This window comes from Micromys minutus (assembly GCF_963924665.1).
Source record: "Micromys minutus genome assembly, chromosome: 27".
Lineage (NCBI taxonomy): Eukaryota > Metazoa > Chordata > Mammalia > Rodentia > Muridae > Micromys > Micromys minutus.
Genome location: NC_137962.1, coordinates 34,207,833 through 34,223,827, shown reverse-complemented (window position 1 = coordinate 34,223,827; position 15,995 = coordinate 34,207,833). Strand labels below are relative to the sequence as shown.

General features: G+C 54.5%; 1 protein-coding gene across 1 annotated transcript in view; it reads right to left on the bottom strand.

Moving 5' to 3' along the window:
- Window positions 1-1,148: 1,148 nt before the first annotated feature.
- The window catches only part of KIAA0930, a 36,207-nt gene continuing 21,360 nt past the window's right edge, over window positions 1,149-15,995 (bottom strand). Inside the window, exons 2-10 of the mRNA XM_080939643.1 lie at window positions 13,712-13,863; window positions 9,189-9,311; window positions 9,028-9,105; window positions 8,649-8,750; window positions 6,963-7,103; window positions 6,263-6,454; window positions 3,701-3,863; window positions 2,637-2,795; window positions 1,149-2,313 (exon numbers count right to left, since the gene is read on the bottom strand). Coding sequence (XP_080795769.1) covers window positions 2,273-2,313; window positions 2,637-2,795; window positions 3,701-3,863; window positions 6,263-6,454; window positions 6,963-7,103; window positions 8,649-8,750; window positions 9,028-9,105; window positions 9,189-9,311; window positions 13,712-13,863 — 1,151 coding nt within the window. The 3' untranslated portion in view covers window positions 1,149-2,272. The remainder of the gene's footprint in view (window positions 2,314-2,636; window positions 2,796-3,700; window positions 3,864-6,262; window positions 6,455-6,962; window positions 7,104-8,648; window positions 8,751-9,027; window positions 9,106-9,188; window positions 9,312-13,711; window positions 13,864-15,995) is intronic.

Genomic DNA, 15,995 nt, shown 5'->3' with positions numbered 1-15,995 from the left:
TAGGTTTCCTCAGAACACAACTGCATTTGAATCCCTGTGGGTCCTTGTCTCCTTGTGTTGTGTAAGGACAGATACGTTCCCAAGAAAATTAAATGGCCCCAGAAGCCAAACTGTCAACCCCAGGAGGACTCTGGGTGCTTCTGCTGTCATTTGTCACATTGAGACAGGGTTTTGTTAAGTAGCCTGGGTTGTCCAGAACTATCCTCCTGCCTCAGCCCCAGTGCTAGGATTGCACCGTTGCTACCATGTCTGGCCCTCTGATGTCAGAATTCTAACCCAGTTCTCAGGGGCCTCTGAACATGTTTAGAACTCAAAAGTGCCCTCTGGAGAAAAGGGAATTGTGACCAAATAACTGTCTGGCTGTGTAGTTGGGGACAGCCCTGTGATTCAGACCAGAGACCGGGGCGTGGACCAGGTTTGCCTCCTGCCATTGTACGTTCTCTGGGGTGCGTTCCTCCTCTACAAAGGGATTACAGCACCTAAGCAGATATTAGCATGTTCCATGTGCCACACAGACACAGCTGCAGGACACACTCCACCTTCCCACAGCCCGGGAAGTGCTCGTACTCACAGCCAAGCGTCTGGCTGATCTGGTAGAGGGAACCCCCGGAAGAGAAGCCACGGAACTGCAAAGCTTAGAACTACCTCTGTCTTCCACACTAGACATGCTTGGCTGTGTCCCCCTAAGACAGAAATCCAGAGTGTTCAGACCACAGAACGGTCAGGTTCCTGAAGTGGCAGGTTCTGTTACCTCCCTAGAAACAGCTGTGGGGTTAACATCCACAAGCCCTACAGGAGAAATGGCTATCCTAACCCAAAGGACCACACCCATAAGCCTGAGGTATTCTGGCATTTCGAGACAGAATGTCAATCTGCTTTGATGGTTAGATTAGAATCACCCAGGCTCCAGCACAACACCAGTGTCTAAGCTTACCAAACTACTCACCCATCCCTTTGGAAGGAGTTAATGCAAAGCAGGCAGGAGAGGCAAGCTTCCTTGCTACCTAACAGCCACTCCTAAGATCCAACTAAGCTATGCAGAATGACAGGTAAACAAACCCTGACCTAGCCATGCACTTGAACCCTGGAGACTTCAGTGAGGTAGGTGGTATCAGCCCCATTTTACAGGTGGGCAAACTGAGGCAGAATGAAATGCAATAGCTCGCTTTTAATAACAACATACAAAATCTAGAGAAAGCCCCAAAGTAGTGCCCACTCCCAGAGACCAAAGAATGGAACCAGACAGGAGCCATGCTCCTGTGTCTGCTCTCCAACCTAGAGGGGCCGAGCTCTACATACAAAGCTGAGTTCTCTGCATCTGGGGCATTAAACCCAGCAGCCACAGGAGGCCCAGCTTCCAGTTTATTCCAGGTGGGTAAAGGAGGCCTCAGCTAGAGCACACTGCCAGGCTGAGGACAAGACCAGCATGCTGACCAAAGCACGGGGCAAAGGGGACAGCACCAGCCTCGCTCTAAGCTCTGGCCCCAGGGTGGTTTTGCCTACAACCGTCCCAGGAGGATTCCACCCTGGTCCCCATCAGACATCCCTCAGAAGTACCCTCCCACTTTCCTTCAGAACCAAATTCTGCGTCCCTCCGGAGAGCCGAGATCGACGTAGGGCGTCTCGGGGTCGGAGGTGTGTGTGTTGGCGGTGTTCTTTGGATGGAAGCAAAGGCCATTCTGGGGGATCGGGGCCTGTCTGCCCAGCTGGCGGTTGAGACCCATTCTGGAGCTGGGCACAGGGCGAGGTATTCCCAGCCAACCCCAGCTGGGACCCACTGTGACAAGAACTATGGGAGAACAAGGCTGGGACCGACTCTCGAGCTGAGGCTCGTCAGTACTGTGTTACAAAATCTTCAACTGGCTTTGTGTAGGATGTGTGGACAGTGGCCTGGCACAGAGCCCCGGCAGGGGTACAGGAGCTGAGGTCAGGAAGTCTAAGAACATTCTGGAAGCTGGCAGCCCCTCACGCTCTCTATGATCTCTTGGTGTCTCTGGCCCTCTTTGGGAGCAGAAGGCTCTCAGAGATAGGCAGAGGGGGCTGAGCGCGGGCAGAGGGTGGGAGCAGAGCCAGCGAGGGAGGAGGACGAGGCACTTCAGTTTGGGCTGGTGTTCGTGGAGTCGGCCCTGGCCCCGGGAGTCGAGTGACCCTGCCTGGCTGTAGCTCCGGTGCTGGCTTGTCACAGAAGACCCCGGTTGGCGGTGACAGGTAGGCACTTGGCAGCATTCCCAGGGCCAGGCAGGGCCAGGGCTCCGTGCAGGCTCCACACACACTAGGTCATCAAGATGGGTTTCTGCCGTACTTCCAGGATATCTAGGGTGACAGGAGGGAGGCAGGTGGGGTGAGGACATTCTTGGGAGGGAGCCGAAACTACCACAGACACCCACCATTTCTGATAGGACCTCAGAGGTTGCAGACACTATCACCACCCCACCCTCCCATCCAGCAATGGAGAAGCACAGATGTAAGGGCCAAGAAAAACAAAACCCCCAGAGACTCCTTCACAACACCCAAGTGCAACCACTCAGGTCAGCGAGGACCTCAGGGATCCATGTGGAGGGAAGACACGGGCTACAGGAACTACATCCTGCTGAAACCTGAGCAGGGAGGCTCTGCAGGGCTCTGCCCTTGTGTACCTGTTAAGATCCGATGCAGCGGCAAAGTGACATAGGTCAAGTGTGCATAGAGAAGGAAGTTTCCATCAGCTCTGTTTAGCTTCAGCCAGGACCCGACCAGGGACCGTCCTGTGCCGGACAGGGACCGAGACCGCAGGTTGGTGGCATTGTGCAGGTCGGCTGGAGAGGAGAGGGTTGGCTCAGTATGCTAGTGTGTGCCAGGGAACATGGGAGAGGTGGCACAAGACATCATAACTCCTCTGGACTGAGGCCATGCTCACAGATGTTCCTCACCAATGCCGCTCCACCCCCATCCCCACCCCCACCCCCAGAGCCCTGCTTCCAGGCCCCAGAGCCTCCTGTCTGCCGGGGCCCACCTCTACCTGGGCCAGGCTGGACAGAAAGCACTGAGGGAAACCTTCCCTCTTTCGTCCACTTAGCATGCTCATGGAACCGGCATGGTACAGATTTGTTCTGGGGAGGGTAAGAGATGCTGGACATTCCCCCAAGAAACTTGCAACCCAGTTCTGAGGGCCACCCCGAGTCCCCAAACCCCACTTTCTACAGGACTGAGTGACTACTTTGCCCACCAACCCCAGCTCCCGTGGTCCAACCAGGACTGAGGAGTCCTGTCCCACCACAATGCACAACTCACTGTCAGTGATTCCAACCACTGGGAAGGAAGGTGAGTGGGTGGAAGCAAGGGGGGCACAGGGAAGATCTGTGAGCTTGGTGACTCATGGGAAACCAGGAGACAGAGGCAACAGAGAAGAGCTTTGAGGTTTACCCAGGACAGAAGGTTCTAGAATGAGCAAAGCTGGCCCAAGAAGCAGAAGAGGAAGAACAGAGCCCCTGAACATGAGGTGGGTGGACAGCCCAAGAACAAGGGCTCTTGAGGCAGGCTCCTGCCTCATCTACACCCCAGTCCTGGGGCCAGCACTCTACACCTGGTGTGTGTGGCTCTCCAACTGCCACTGGGTGAAAATGACTGCCAGGAACAGTGACCACACAGACAGACAGGTGGATGCAAGCCAGAGCAGGGCCATTCCTCTGCAGGAGCACAAAGGGAGAAGAAGGCTAGTCACCTCCACCCTCATCCTCTCGGAAGAACTCCTCGCTGTCATTGGCTGAGTGTGATTTCTTCATCTCTGCAATGCGGTTCCGTGGCACCTTCCTCTTGAGGGATGGGGAGAAGAAGGCAGGCCGGTTGTTTCGCTCTGGGGTGGGTGGGGTGCTAAAGGAGGTCACCTGGGAACAAGGAGCTCAAGTCACAAAAGCAGCAGGAACAGACTCTGCCATGACACCCCAGTGCCGCTTGGACCCCACCTGCAGAGCTAGCCCAAGCAGGGGCTGGTCATAGCTGCTGACCTTGGCCTGAGGGTCAGCTGTCTTGGCTGAGGGGATGCTGGGGGCTGGAGGCTAGCCACATGCCAGCAGCCAGTCCTGCCTAAGGAGGGAGCAGGCTGCCAACAAACTGACAGAGGGGCCCCTCTTCCACATCTGTGTAAATGCCAGGTGACAGGCTGCTGGTGTGGACTAAGCACAGCCATGCTGTACCAACCATGCCCCAGCACCACAACTCCTGGTGCCTATCTGACATCTGAGCAGTGAGGGCACACAAACGGGGGCCTTGAGCTGTGTAAAGCCACTGGGGCTGCACCCCAGGTCAACCCCTGGGCCCTTGCCCCTTGTGCCCAGCCCCTTTCATGAGCGCCCAGGTTAGGCAGCTCTCTGCCCGTCTCTCTCCTCCCAAGCACATTCAGTCCCAGCCACCAACAGCCTCCACACTCACTTGAGGGTGAGCTGGGCACAGACAGGCACAAGACATAGGTCCCTTGCCCTCAAGGAGCTCACAGTCTGCTGGGGGTGACAGACTCAAGTGACAACCACAGAATGCATGCTGGTCGTCGAGACAGAGAAAGGGAAGCACAGAACATGGAAGCACAAAGAAAGAAGGGACAGACAGCCTGTAAAATCAGAGTAGGCTTCCTGGAGGAGGTTGCCGCTTGAGCTGGGTCTTGAAGGACGAGTAGGAGTTCGCCAGGTGAAGAAGGGGGGGAAGGGCGTTCCAGACATAGGGAACTTGGCCCATCCCCTCCCTCCTCCCCATGCAAACAAGAATCGGAGCAGCAAGATGAGCTGGGACCGAGACTTCGGGACCCCATCGGCCTCCCCGTCATAGCTCCGACATCCACCAAAGTCCCGGCGGCTGCTGGGCTCCAGAAGGTCCTCCCTCAAGCCAGGGAAGTTTTCAAAAGATAAAAAACAAATACCAGAAACCACAGTACACACAGTCTGCATTTCTTGTACACTGGTTACAAGTAAACCCTGAGAACATGAAGACAAACAACAGTGCGTACACAGGCGGTGGGCTTGGGTCCTGTGTGACCTCACGGCCCCAGGGCTCCACAACCTCCCCGATACGAAGAGTATGATTAGGGACATCTCATCCCCCTCGGCCATTCCCACTTGGCAGATGAGAAAAATCAGGGCATGAGTGAGTCTAAGGGCTCATCTGTGGGTACTCAGCAGATGACACCCAGTTGTGCCAACCTGGGCCATATCTGCACACACTCTGGTGTCCGAGTGCCAACAAAACTGGGCATAATCTGGCTATCACCTGGGAGTGCAGAATCCACAGTCTGACCATTCCAAAAGCAAGAGGGCCCCTTCCTGAAGTGAGACATTTGACAAAACCCCAGCACTTCCTGGTTTTGTTTGGCTTATAAAACACACTAAATGATTCCAAAAGAAAGAAAAGGAGGCGCCCAGGAGCTAACACGAGCAGCAGCTAGTCAGGCACCATCGGCTTTGAGTCGCTTCTCATCAGATGCAGGAACCACTGTGGCCGCCACTTGGGACACCTCACAGGGCTAAGCCCCAGGCAGGCATTGTGAGTGGTGTGCCTGGAGCCCTTACACTGTGGGAAGCAGGTTCATGTCTTACTTCTCAACGAGAAACAGAAGCTCAGAGAGAAAGAGACTCGTCCAAGGTGGACACCTGTGCAGCAGAGCCCAGAATGCGGCTGGCCAGTCTCTGGGACAAGGGCTGATTGATTCACAGACCACTGAGTGGCATTTGAACACTGACCCCACAGGCTGAGCCCTTCTCACGCCTGAGCCTAGGGTCTCTACCTGGCCACTGACCTCAGCTCCCCTCTAGGCAATGAGGGAGCTCAGAGAAAGCAAAACGTGAGGTCCCATGCTGAGCTGTCAGAGCTGCACCAGGGGCAGAATCCTTCCCCCTGCCCTTGGGATGTTGCTAACAGAATACCCTAAACAAACAAGCAGGCCCAAAGCGAGTCATGTGCTTGCTGCTGACCTTGTGTGACAACATGGAGGTCAGCTCTTCCTCATCCCTACCTGGCTCACTGCAGAATAGCTTATGTGGCCACAGCTGCCCAGCAGGTTCATGCAGGCACCAGGCCCAGCTCCTGGTCAATTTCTTCTGCTCAGGGTATCAACCATGGTTAGGTATGAACCTGCTGGGGGACCTTAATCAAGGCAACCTCTTCTCTAAGCCTCAGCCTCATCAGCAGTGGAGGTCAGCCAGTGAGATCTCCCTTACCTGGGGTCTGTGGGGTGACGGTACCACAGGAAATAAACCCAAGGGACAGGAGGCCCCTCCCCCAGCTATGCAGCCCTTACCCGCTCATGCATGGGCGAAGCTGGGCTTGAATCTTCGGTCCCACAGGGGGAAGTGTCACCAGTGGACACTCGGCTGACTGCCATCTCTGCATGGCCCTTGCCCTGAGGCCCCTTCATGCGCACAAACTCCATGTTGTTGTACTTGTAGAAGCCAAATGACATCTTCTGGGCCATGCGAGCAGCCACACTCACCTAAAGCAGGTGGGAAGGACAGGGCCTCAGTCAGAACCAAGGAACTGACTTCACAGGTCCTCTCTCTGAAGACACAGTATTACCATCTCCGAGGCCATGTTGAGGAGCCTAGGCCACAGGGAACCCAGTGAACCCAACAAGCAGTCCCGTATGGCATGTGCTCCAGTCCCTGGCCAAGGCTGTCTCCCTGCCCTGCACACCCATACTACAGGCCGGGACCTTAACAACAGGTTGCTCCTTCCTCAGCCTGGACAGTACCAGTCTAGGAGAGTGGTCAGACTATCACGACTCCTAGAGCTGATTAATCAAAGATTAGTTTTGGGAGTGTCTCCAGTACTAGGCCACAGATAGCAAGGGGCTGCCAATGTGCCACTCGCTGGCATGTCACAGAGGAAGGAGGAGTCCCATCTGCACCTCAGATGGACTCAGGTGTACTGAGATGACATGGGTTGGTCTCATCAGTGTAGGCCTGGGGGAGGACGCACACCCCAGGTGGCCCTGCACTCACGCGGTTGTCATACACCTTCTTGAGCGCCTCATAGCGGATGGAGCCCTGAAAGATGACACCCTGAAACGTGTTGGTTTTGTCACTGGCCACAAGCTCAACGCAGACCATCTCTCCTTCCCCCACTGTCATGTCACTGAACACCTAAGGACAGGGATGAAGAGACGGAGATGTCAAACTTCCAACATCAGTGCCACCACCCAAACCACACCCTGACTTGGCTGAGGGGGAGGAAGCTAATCATGGAGTGTGGGGCAACCTGTAATCCTGGCACTAGAGAGGCTGAGGCAGAAGAATGGAGATTTTTGAGGTACATAGGGTTAAAATGTCTCAAGACAGAGACCTGGGGAAGAAAGGAGGAGGAAGAGATCGGGGAAGAGAAAGGAGGCAAGAGAAAGCTCAAAGAGAAAGGGGGCCATGTACAGACCATGTACACAGAGAAGAGGTCAGGCGACCGGTCCACAGTCACCCAATGTTCACCACCCCCACTTCAACCCTCATGGTGGAGCTGGGCTGTACAGCAGGAGGGAGCTGGGAAAGAGACCCCGCCCCACACTGAGCTACTGGCAAGACCCTCATCTGACTTCCTAATGTCGGTCAAGCTCCAAGGACTATGGGGACATTTGGGGATCTCCTTCACCACACCCCAGTCAAGCACACCTTGCTCTGAGCTTGGCTGTCCAAAACTCATGTGACTACCTTCCTGGGCTAACAGCAACTGGACACAGGTGGTGTGACCACACCCTGCCGCCTTTCTGAGCTGCTGTTACCATATCTGACACCCAGGTGTGAGCTTCCAGGTAAGAGACTCAGAACAAACACACGTGCAGTGTGAGCCCAGGGGGACCACCTCACTTCCTGAGCCTCAGGTATTTCCAGACACCATACCTGTGGGGCCCTAAAAACCATTTATGGGGCTTCTAAGAACAATAGATATCTCTAGGCAAGCACTAGGATCCCCAACATGCACACATACATTCACACCCACACACCACATACACACAACACACACATCACACACACATCATACATACACACATACCTTCCCACATACACAACACAGATCACACACACATCACATACACCACAGACACAATACGCATATACACATACATCACACACACACAACACACATACACACATCACACACACATCACATACATCACAGACAGACACAATACACATATACACATACATCTCACACACACACATACACACACATCAACCTTGGCTGAGAAGCAGAGCGGAAAGAGGATGGCACCCCCACCCCCACCCTCTCCTGGCATCAGTGAATTAATGTGTCTGGGGCACAATTTCCCAATCTTGAAACAAAGGCTTGGCCATAAAGCTGAAGTCCCCTCCTCTCTAACACCCTGGGCAGGGTGGAAGCACTCATTCCCAGAGCAGCAGATGACTCCATCTGGTCAGGTAACACACTCCCACTCACTAGTCCTCAGGTCATCAACCCTGATGCCTAAGTAGGTCACGAGGTCATGACACTCACTGTAAGTGAGTAAGCCTAGGCTTAGAGCAAGAACACGCTTGTCTATGTCAACCAGTGAAGTGGGGAACCCCACTGGCTGCCATCCAGACTCTTTCCTGCTGCCCATGTCTTCTGGAAGGCTTTGCAGGTCTTCTCAGCTCCCCCAGGAGGAGAGGAAGGGGAGAGGGCCCGTGCTGAGCACTTACCTCCTCAAAGCTGTCAATCATGAAGAAGATATTAGGGTAGCTCATCTTGGACTCTTCTCCTTTGCTGTCCATGGGGTGTTTGCTGGGGGAGGCAAACACTTGCTGAAAGAAAGCAGATGAAAAGGCTGAGAGGCTGACCTGGATGGAGGCCTAAAGCTACCACAGAAATGGGCCAAGGGCCCTCGGTGCTCAATCAGTCCAAAGCCAGATATATGCTCTCTAGGAGCCACGGGGGGGGGGGGGGGGGGGCTGGGCGCATGTCCAGGACTGAAACCCACAGAATCAAGCCTCACTTTGGGGTGGGAGAGTAAAATGTCTTTACAGAACAGGCAACAGGTAGCTGGAAGGTCTGGACTGCTGGCAGGGGGTAGGGGCTCACCTGGGATTTCTTCCTATGGATGTGAATGTCACCCCCGTCGGCACGCGTGCACACAGCACAGGTCACCATGTAGTCCAGCTGGAAGAAAGCACTGTCAGTGGTGGACAGAGAGGGACTGCCATCTACCAGTCCATGAGCATCCCCCAACACCCACCCCGTACCTTCTGCAGGATGAGGTTCAGGCAGACACTCTCCTCCCAGTCGATGTCAGGATCTCCCAGGCCCGGAAGCTTCTTAGAGTCTCTCCGGAACACTTCTACCTCCACCTCAGGCTCAGCCTCAACCTATGGCAACAGGACAAAAGTGAGATGCTGGGGCCCACTGGGGCCTCCTGCTCCTGATAACTGCACCAGGCTGGTGGTAACATACAAAGACCCCACCCCATCCCTAGTGCCATCTCTTTTCCTTGGAACCCTCGTTGTCCAATCTGAACAATGGAAAAAGTGTTTTCCCAAGTCCTAATGACAGCAACATCTGCTGGGCTCACAGTGGCCAGCGGAGGCTAGTCTACATGTTTTACAAATTATCAACCTTTTATCTGCAAGGAAGGCACCATTAACCCCTCTGTAAGTGATGAGGATCGAACAAGCTACAAACTCATCAAAGAGAGACCAGAGCCCCATCTACCCCCTACTCCAGGCAGGACAGGCATTAAGGAATCAGAAGCAGTCTGTCCTGTAGGGGTTCTGAGTCCAAGGTCCTAACTAGGCCCCCAGGAGGGATCCTGTAGGTCTGACTTCAAGAGACAACAGTCACCTCCTGCTGGGTAGCTCTGAAGCCACCTGCAGGGAGGGACACAGACCTGTTTGTGTGTGTGCACCTGAGGTGCCTCTGTGTGATGTACCACATGGGTGGGACTCCTACCCTCCACTGTCTGTTTCACCCAAACTCAGCTGGGAGCCACCACGCTGCCTGCCTCAGTGGAGCTCCACTTGTCTGACTGGCTGCTCCATGCTTAACACTCGTCTTGCTTACACTCCCGCAGGAGAGCCCACACAGGCAGGTGCTCACCTGCTCCTGGCTCAGGGCAGGGTGGGGAACACCTATGGCACAAGTGCCCTCCTGCGGTAGGCAGGTCAGCAGGCATAGGTGGTTCTGATATGTATCACCAGAATGCACAGGGAAGTAATCAGACACCCACACACAGGAGTGCAGGAGGGTGGCGTGCACACTCAGAAACAGCACACAGCAACCACACCGGCAGATCACAGCCACCGATGTCAACAGGCACCCTCTAATAAATGACTGCGAAGGCAGCAGAAGTGTTAGCTCAGACAGGGATGATCCACCCGAGAGGCCAGGGAGGGAGGGAGCTGCTGCAGACCAAGGGCCCCTTGAGCACACTGGTCAGGCTGGGTCTCTGGGTCTGAAGGCTGGTGACCCTGATACTCAAGTAGACAAAAGGCCACCATTCTGGACACCAATCTTTGCATGTTCGTCACAATCAAAAGCTACCAGCTGAGTGTGGTGGCGCACACCTTTAATCCTAGGACTCAGGAGGCAGAGGCAGGCAGAGTTTAAGTCCGGCCTGGTCTACTTGGAGTTCCAGGACAGCCAGGACTTATGTAGTGAGATCCTGACTCATACACAAAAGAAAGCTACTGAAGGAGAAAACATGACACTGAACAGTGTGGGACCAGAGAAGGACCCTCACAACTCCTGAGCTCAGGTTGCCCAAGTGGGTTTAATGCAATCTGTGCAGTAGGACCACTGAGGGTGTCAACAGGAGGCCACCCACATAGATGAGGTCACAGACAGATGCCAATGCCCACACTGCCAAAGACTGAATGGGCTGCTGAGAACAGGGGGTGTTTGTCCAGGGGTGGCATGAGGAGAAGGTGCAGAGGATCCAGGACACACTGGAGAAACCAGGTCTAGATCCCCAAGGTGATCCTGGAGCAGAGAGTGGGAACTCCGGCACTCCGTGCCCACCCACACTGCTGTTCCGGCTCTGCTCACTGCCCCCCCCCCCACTAGGCAGGGAGCCTAATCGGTTGCCATGACAACCAGTACTAGAAGGATGGGAAAGGGTAGGAGGCAGTTGGTCTGTGCTGCAGAACTCTCCTAGTGCACAGACGCTAAAGTTCACATCTCCATAGCCCTGGGATCTTGATTCTTGGTGGGTTGGGGCTCTTGGCTGTACCTCCATCTGCCCCATTCAGGCCACACTATAGACTGCTAGGCTGGAAAATAAGTGGACTTGAGTCTTGCCTGATCCTAGGCCTGGCCCTCCAAGCCCTGTACCATCCAGTACCCCCTGGAATCCATTCAGGAGTGCAGGAGGCCAACCAAGCTTAAATAGGATGTATGTGGGATGAGAGGAGGGGGTCCCCACTTCCCAGCGCCTGTGCAAAGCATCTGAGCAGAAAGACTGGTTATTCTTGGTCTCACTCCACTGACGCTTGGTGACTTCTCCCTGCCTATATCACTCCGAGGTCACAGAACTTTGCTGGCACTGTGTCACAAACTGTCACTCAAGTTATAGCACATCTTGGGTCAAATGAGTCCGGTGTCCCTCCCCCACCATGCAAGTCCTATACCAGCTCCAGGGTGTGTCGTCAGCACAGCTGTCCTACAAACCTGTGTACAGATGTCACCTCTTTTGTGGTCCCCACTATAGGATGCTGGCTGTCTGCCCGGTGAAAGACTCCCAAAGACAGTGGCCAGCCTGAGTTATTTCTGTGTCAGCGCTGGGGAAAGGGCCATTGCCATGTGGCTGCTACTCAATGCTCCCATTAGGTTCAGGCTGGTTCCACTGACCTCAACACCCCCTGAACACACCCAAGGGGCCTCAACACAGCCACGGGGTCCTGCTGAACTCCTCCATCTTGGGCCCAGGGCTGCATTTCCCAAGGAGTGTTCCTGCTGCGCTTCTCATCTGCCCCAAAGCTGTCACCTACGTGTCTCATTTTCCTCTCCAGCGGCCACACAGCACACACAGGCCTGCCCCCCACAGTCCTGCTGCTCCAGGGGCCTTCACCCCGAGGTAAACATCGGATGAATGTTGTGCCAGACCCAGGGTGCACTGCTGCTACTTCACCAGTGCCCAGAGGCTCCCGAGCACCTATCCCTTCCTGCCATCAGCACCTGTGGTCACGTCAACCCAAACATCCCAGCCTCCATGTATCTTAACCGGGGGCTTAGCCCTTACAGATCATCTGTTCCAAGTCCCAGAGATGTCTGGGTCTGGACCACAGCTGTAATGCTGATCAAAGAGAGAAGCTGGACTGGAGCTGCTTATCAAACAGAAAGGGTGTAGGGGGCAAGACTGAGGGGCCCAGGGCTAGCCTCCCTCTTGAGAAGGTTCCTGTCTCTCATTGGTGGCAGCAAGAGCTGCCAGATGGACCTACCAATCAGGTCTCAGCTTTAACTCTTTCACAGAGCATCTCCTGCTCCACCCACCTGTCACTCCTGGCCCTAGTACAGTGGCAGCATCACCCACTTCTCCAGGTCCTACACTCCTCTGGCTCTTCTCTCTGGCCAGTGGTCCATGGGCTCCTGCTGGCCCCTCCCAAGCCAGCCTGGGAAGGAAAGCACCAAAGGCCTCCTTTGCAGCAAGCACCCAGGTGCGTCCACTCCCAACAGTGTATCCTGTAGATGTGTGGCTGGAGGGCGGCAAAGGGCTCCTGGGACCCATGTGTGTGAGCCATAACTAAGAAACCTTGGCGCCTGAGTCTCCGGGCTCTCGGGGCACTTGGAAACAGACAAAGTCCTAGACAGGTCTCACAGCTGTCCTTGAAGGCAAATGTGTTTAACATGTGGGCCACTTAAACATTCTATAAACCACAAAAAAAAAAAAAAAAAAAAAAAAAAAAAAAAAAAAATCCGTAAAGAGAACACGTGCAAACATCTGTCTCAAGAGCTCCACACTACCACATGTAGCACCTGGGTGACTCACTTTACCTCAGACCTGTTTCCTTGTCTGTCTAGCTGCCCAGTTGCTGGAGTTCAGGAGACCAAGCAGAGCCCTGAGAGATTCCCTAGTTTATAGTAAAAGCCAGAGAAGGGCAACATCATCACCAGCACGAGCAGCCAGCCACTGCCCTGCCCACTCTGGGGAGTGCCCTGGACCTGGGACTCAAAGCCCTGAACCTCTCTATTCACTCACTGGTTGTAAGAGACTGGCCACATCAGCGGAACTGGATCCTCCTCAAAGCTACAATCAACTGACTTTTGGGGTCATGGCAAAAACAAACATGCTGGCTGCTCAGTTATGGCTTTCCCTGTAGCCTGAATGCTGCAGTGGGGAAGGAGGCCCTGCAGGAGGTTCAGAGCACAGGTATTGGATGGGATGGGGGGGGGGCACAAGTATGGGGTGGGGGAGCACAGGTATGAGATGGGGGGGCACAGGTATGGGATGGGGGGCACAGGTATGAGATGGGATGGGGGAGCACAAGTATGGGATGGGGGCACAGGTATGGGATGGGGCACAGGTATGGGATGGGGCACAGGTATGGGATGGGGCACAGGTATGGGATGGGGGCACAGGTATGGGATGGGGCACAGGTATGGGATGGGGCACAGGTATGGGATGGGGCACAGTGATGGGATGGGGCACAGGTATGGGATGGGGGCACAGTGATGGGATGGGATGGGGCATAGGTGTGGTATGGGATGAGGAGGTGCACAGGTGTGGGATGGGATCGGGGAACACAGGTGTGGGATGGAATTGGGGGTTACCCACCTTCCTCCCATCAACAGTGCTCTCACTGCCTGGATAGGCTCGCTTCCTGCGCACGTAGAAAAGCATGTCATCTTGCCGGGGAGCCAGTTTCTCCATGAAGTAGGTAGAGAACATCCACGTCCAGAAGACAATGCGGTCATCCTTGAAGCAACCTACAGGAGGGGGGCAGAGGAGTGTAAAGGGGCCCAGTTGGCCCTGGCTCTGACCCTGGCCAAGCCTGGTCCTCCCCACCTGCATTGACGAGGCTGGGATTTGCTGCCCCTTCTCCCTTGGTGCCTCCCACCCCCACCCATGGGCATCACAGAGGCTGGGGATGCCTCCCCAGAGTAGGGACTCCACCCCGCAGCCTGAGAACCAGGGCTACCAGGCCCCCCTGCTGCTGAGCTGACAGCAGCCAGCAGATGAATCAGCGGCTCCTGGGGAAAAGGAAAATCTAGGAGCTGTAAGGACGTCACTGGCTGGCTGGCTAGGCTGCAAGAAGAAAGGCTTTGCTGGGGAATCTTCACCGCAGACATCCCTAGCCCTCCCCCTCAGGCTGCGGCAATCCCAAGGAGAACCCGACTTAAAGGGCCAGCAAGCACATCTTAGCTGCAGGCAGGAAGGCCCTGAGAGGATGCCAGATTGATTCCCATTTGATCACTTCAGACTTTTAATTTAAGATGGTATTTCTGCGTGAGAAATGAAATGTGAAATCGTTTTCTATACCAGAAAGAAGAAGGAAAAAACCCCACTAGTTTTGGTAAGAAAGATCTGGGTTTCCTCTTCAGAGGACAGGTGGTTAAGCTCCAGAGCCACAGGCTCCTTTCAGCTGCAGGGAGATGAATGGCTCCCAGCTGGAACAGCCAGCGTCTGGCACAGAGCAGGTCAGCAAACATGGGCTTCCTCCCCACCCCGCCCACCTGTCTAGAACAGTGGTCCTTAACATGTGGGTCACAACTCCTTTGGGGGCCGAACAACCCTTTCCCGGGGTCTCCTAAGACCATTGGAAAGCACATACATTTACGTTGTGATTTATAACAGCAAATGAAATAGCAACAAGAATAATGTTATGGTTGGGGGTCACCACAGCATAAGGAACTGTATTAAAGGGTTAGGGTTAGGAAGGCTGAGAACCCCTGCCCTAGATGGATCAACAAATCGTCACCCTATGCTGCTGAGCTCCTTAAACTCCTGAGCTTCCTTCTTTCCCCATTTCCAGGAACCACAGAGACCTAGTCCTAGCGCCTGCTGAAGGGAAGGTCCACCGTGTATAACACCCTCTACTGTCCTCGGGGGCAGTCAGTGGCCAGCCACACCAGAGCCTCTGCCTGGTGGAACATATGAGCAGTGGGAGGGGTCAGGGTCAGTTGCCAGCCTCCAGTGAAGGCTGTGGGCTCACAGCACAGAGTAGGCACATCCACTGGTACTGGAAATTCCTGCCTCCCTTTTGCATCCTGCAATGTCTAACTGTGTACACATCGTTAGATGAAGCAGGAACTTCTCTGGCCTGACAAGCAGGGGCCTGTGACTTTAGTCCTAGCCAGGTCACGCCATGCAGTTCACAAGTGTCAGTCACAGCACTGGCCTTCCTCCTGAATAAATATGGTGGTGGGACTTGAGTGCTGAGACTTAAGGCTAAGCACTTGCTAAGCATGGGCAAGGCCAGGGGCTCCATCCCCAGGACCATAAAGGGCCACCTGGCAGTGGCTTCTAGGGCATCTGGGCAATTCAAAACAAAACAAGGACACTGACCTTAACCACAGATCTGTTAGGCCAAGAACCCTGTGGCCTGTCACTCAAATGTCCCCACCTCATTTCACAGAAGAGGCTCAAGGATGTGCCCAAAGTCCCAGACTGATTTTCCAGATGGCCACACTCAGGCCTTGGAAAACCTGTGTTCAACAACTTGTTGAAAAGGAACCAGCCACAGATGCCAAGTGGGCAGGCTGCTGGCAGGTCCAGGGAACCAGGAGCGCAAACCGGGAAGGCTGGAACAATTCAGGCTGGCGGGGACCACACACTCCACACACTCCAACAGTGGAGCTGGAGCGATGGCTCTCACAGGACTGGGGTTTGATTCCTAGAACCACATAAATCAGCTAATGATCACATTTAACTCCAGCTTCAGGGGACCCAACACCCTCTTCTGGCCCCTGTGGGCACCTGCATTCCCATGCACAAACACATAATCAACTGAAAATCACGAAACAAATCTCTTACTTATGATGTGGGTCCCCGGGTCCCTTTTACGACCCTTCGGTATTCTGCACCTTTTTCTTAACATTTATTTGTGTGTGTGTTTATG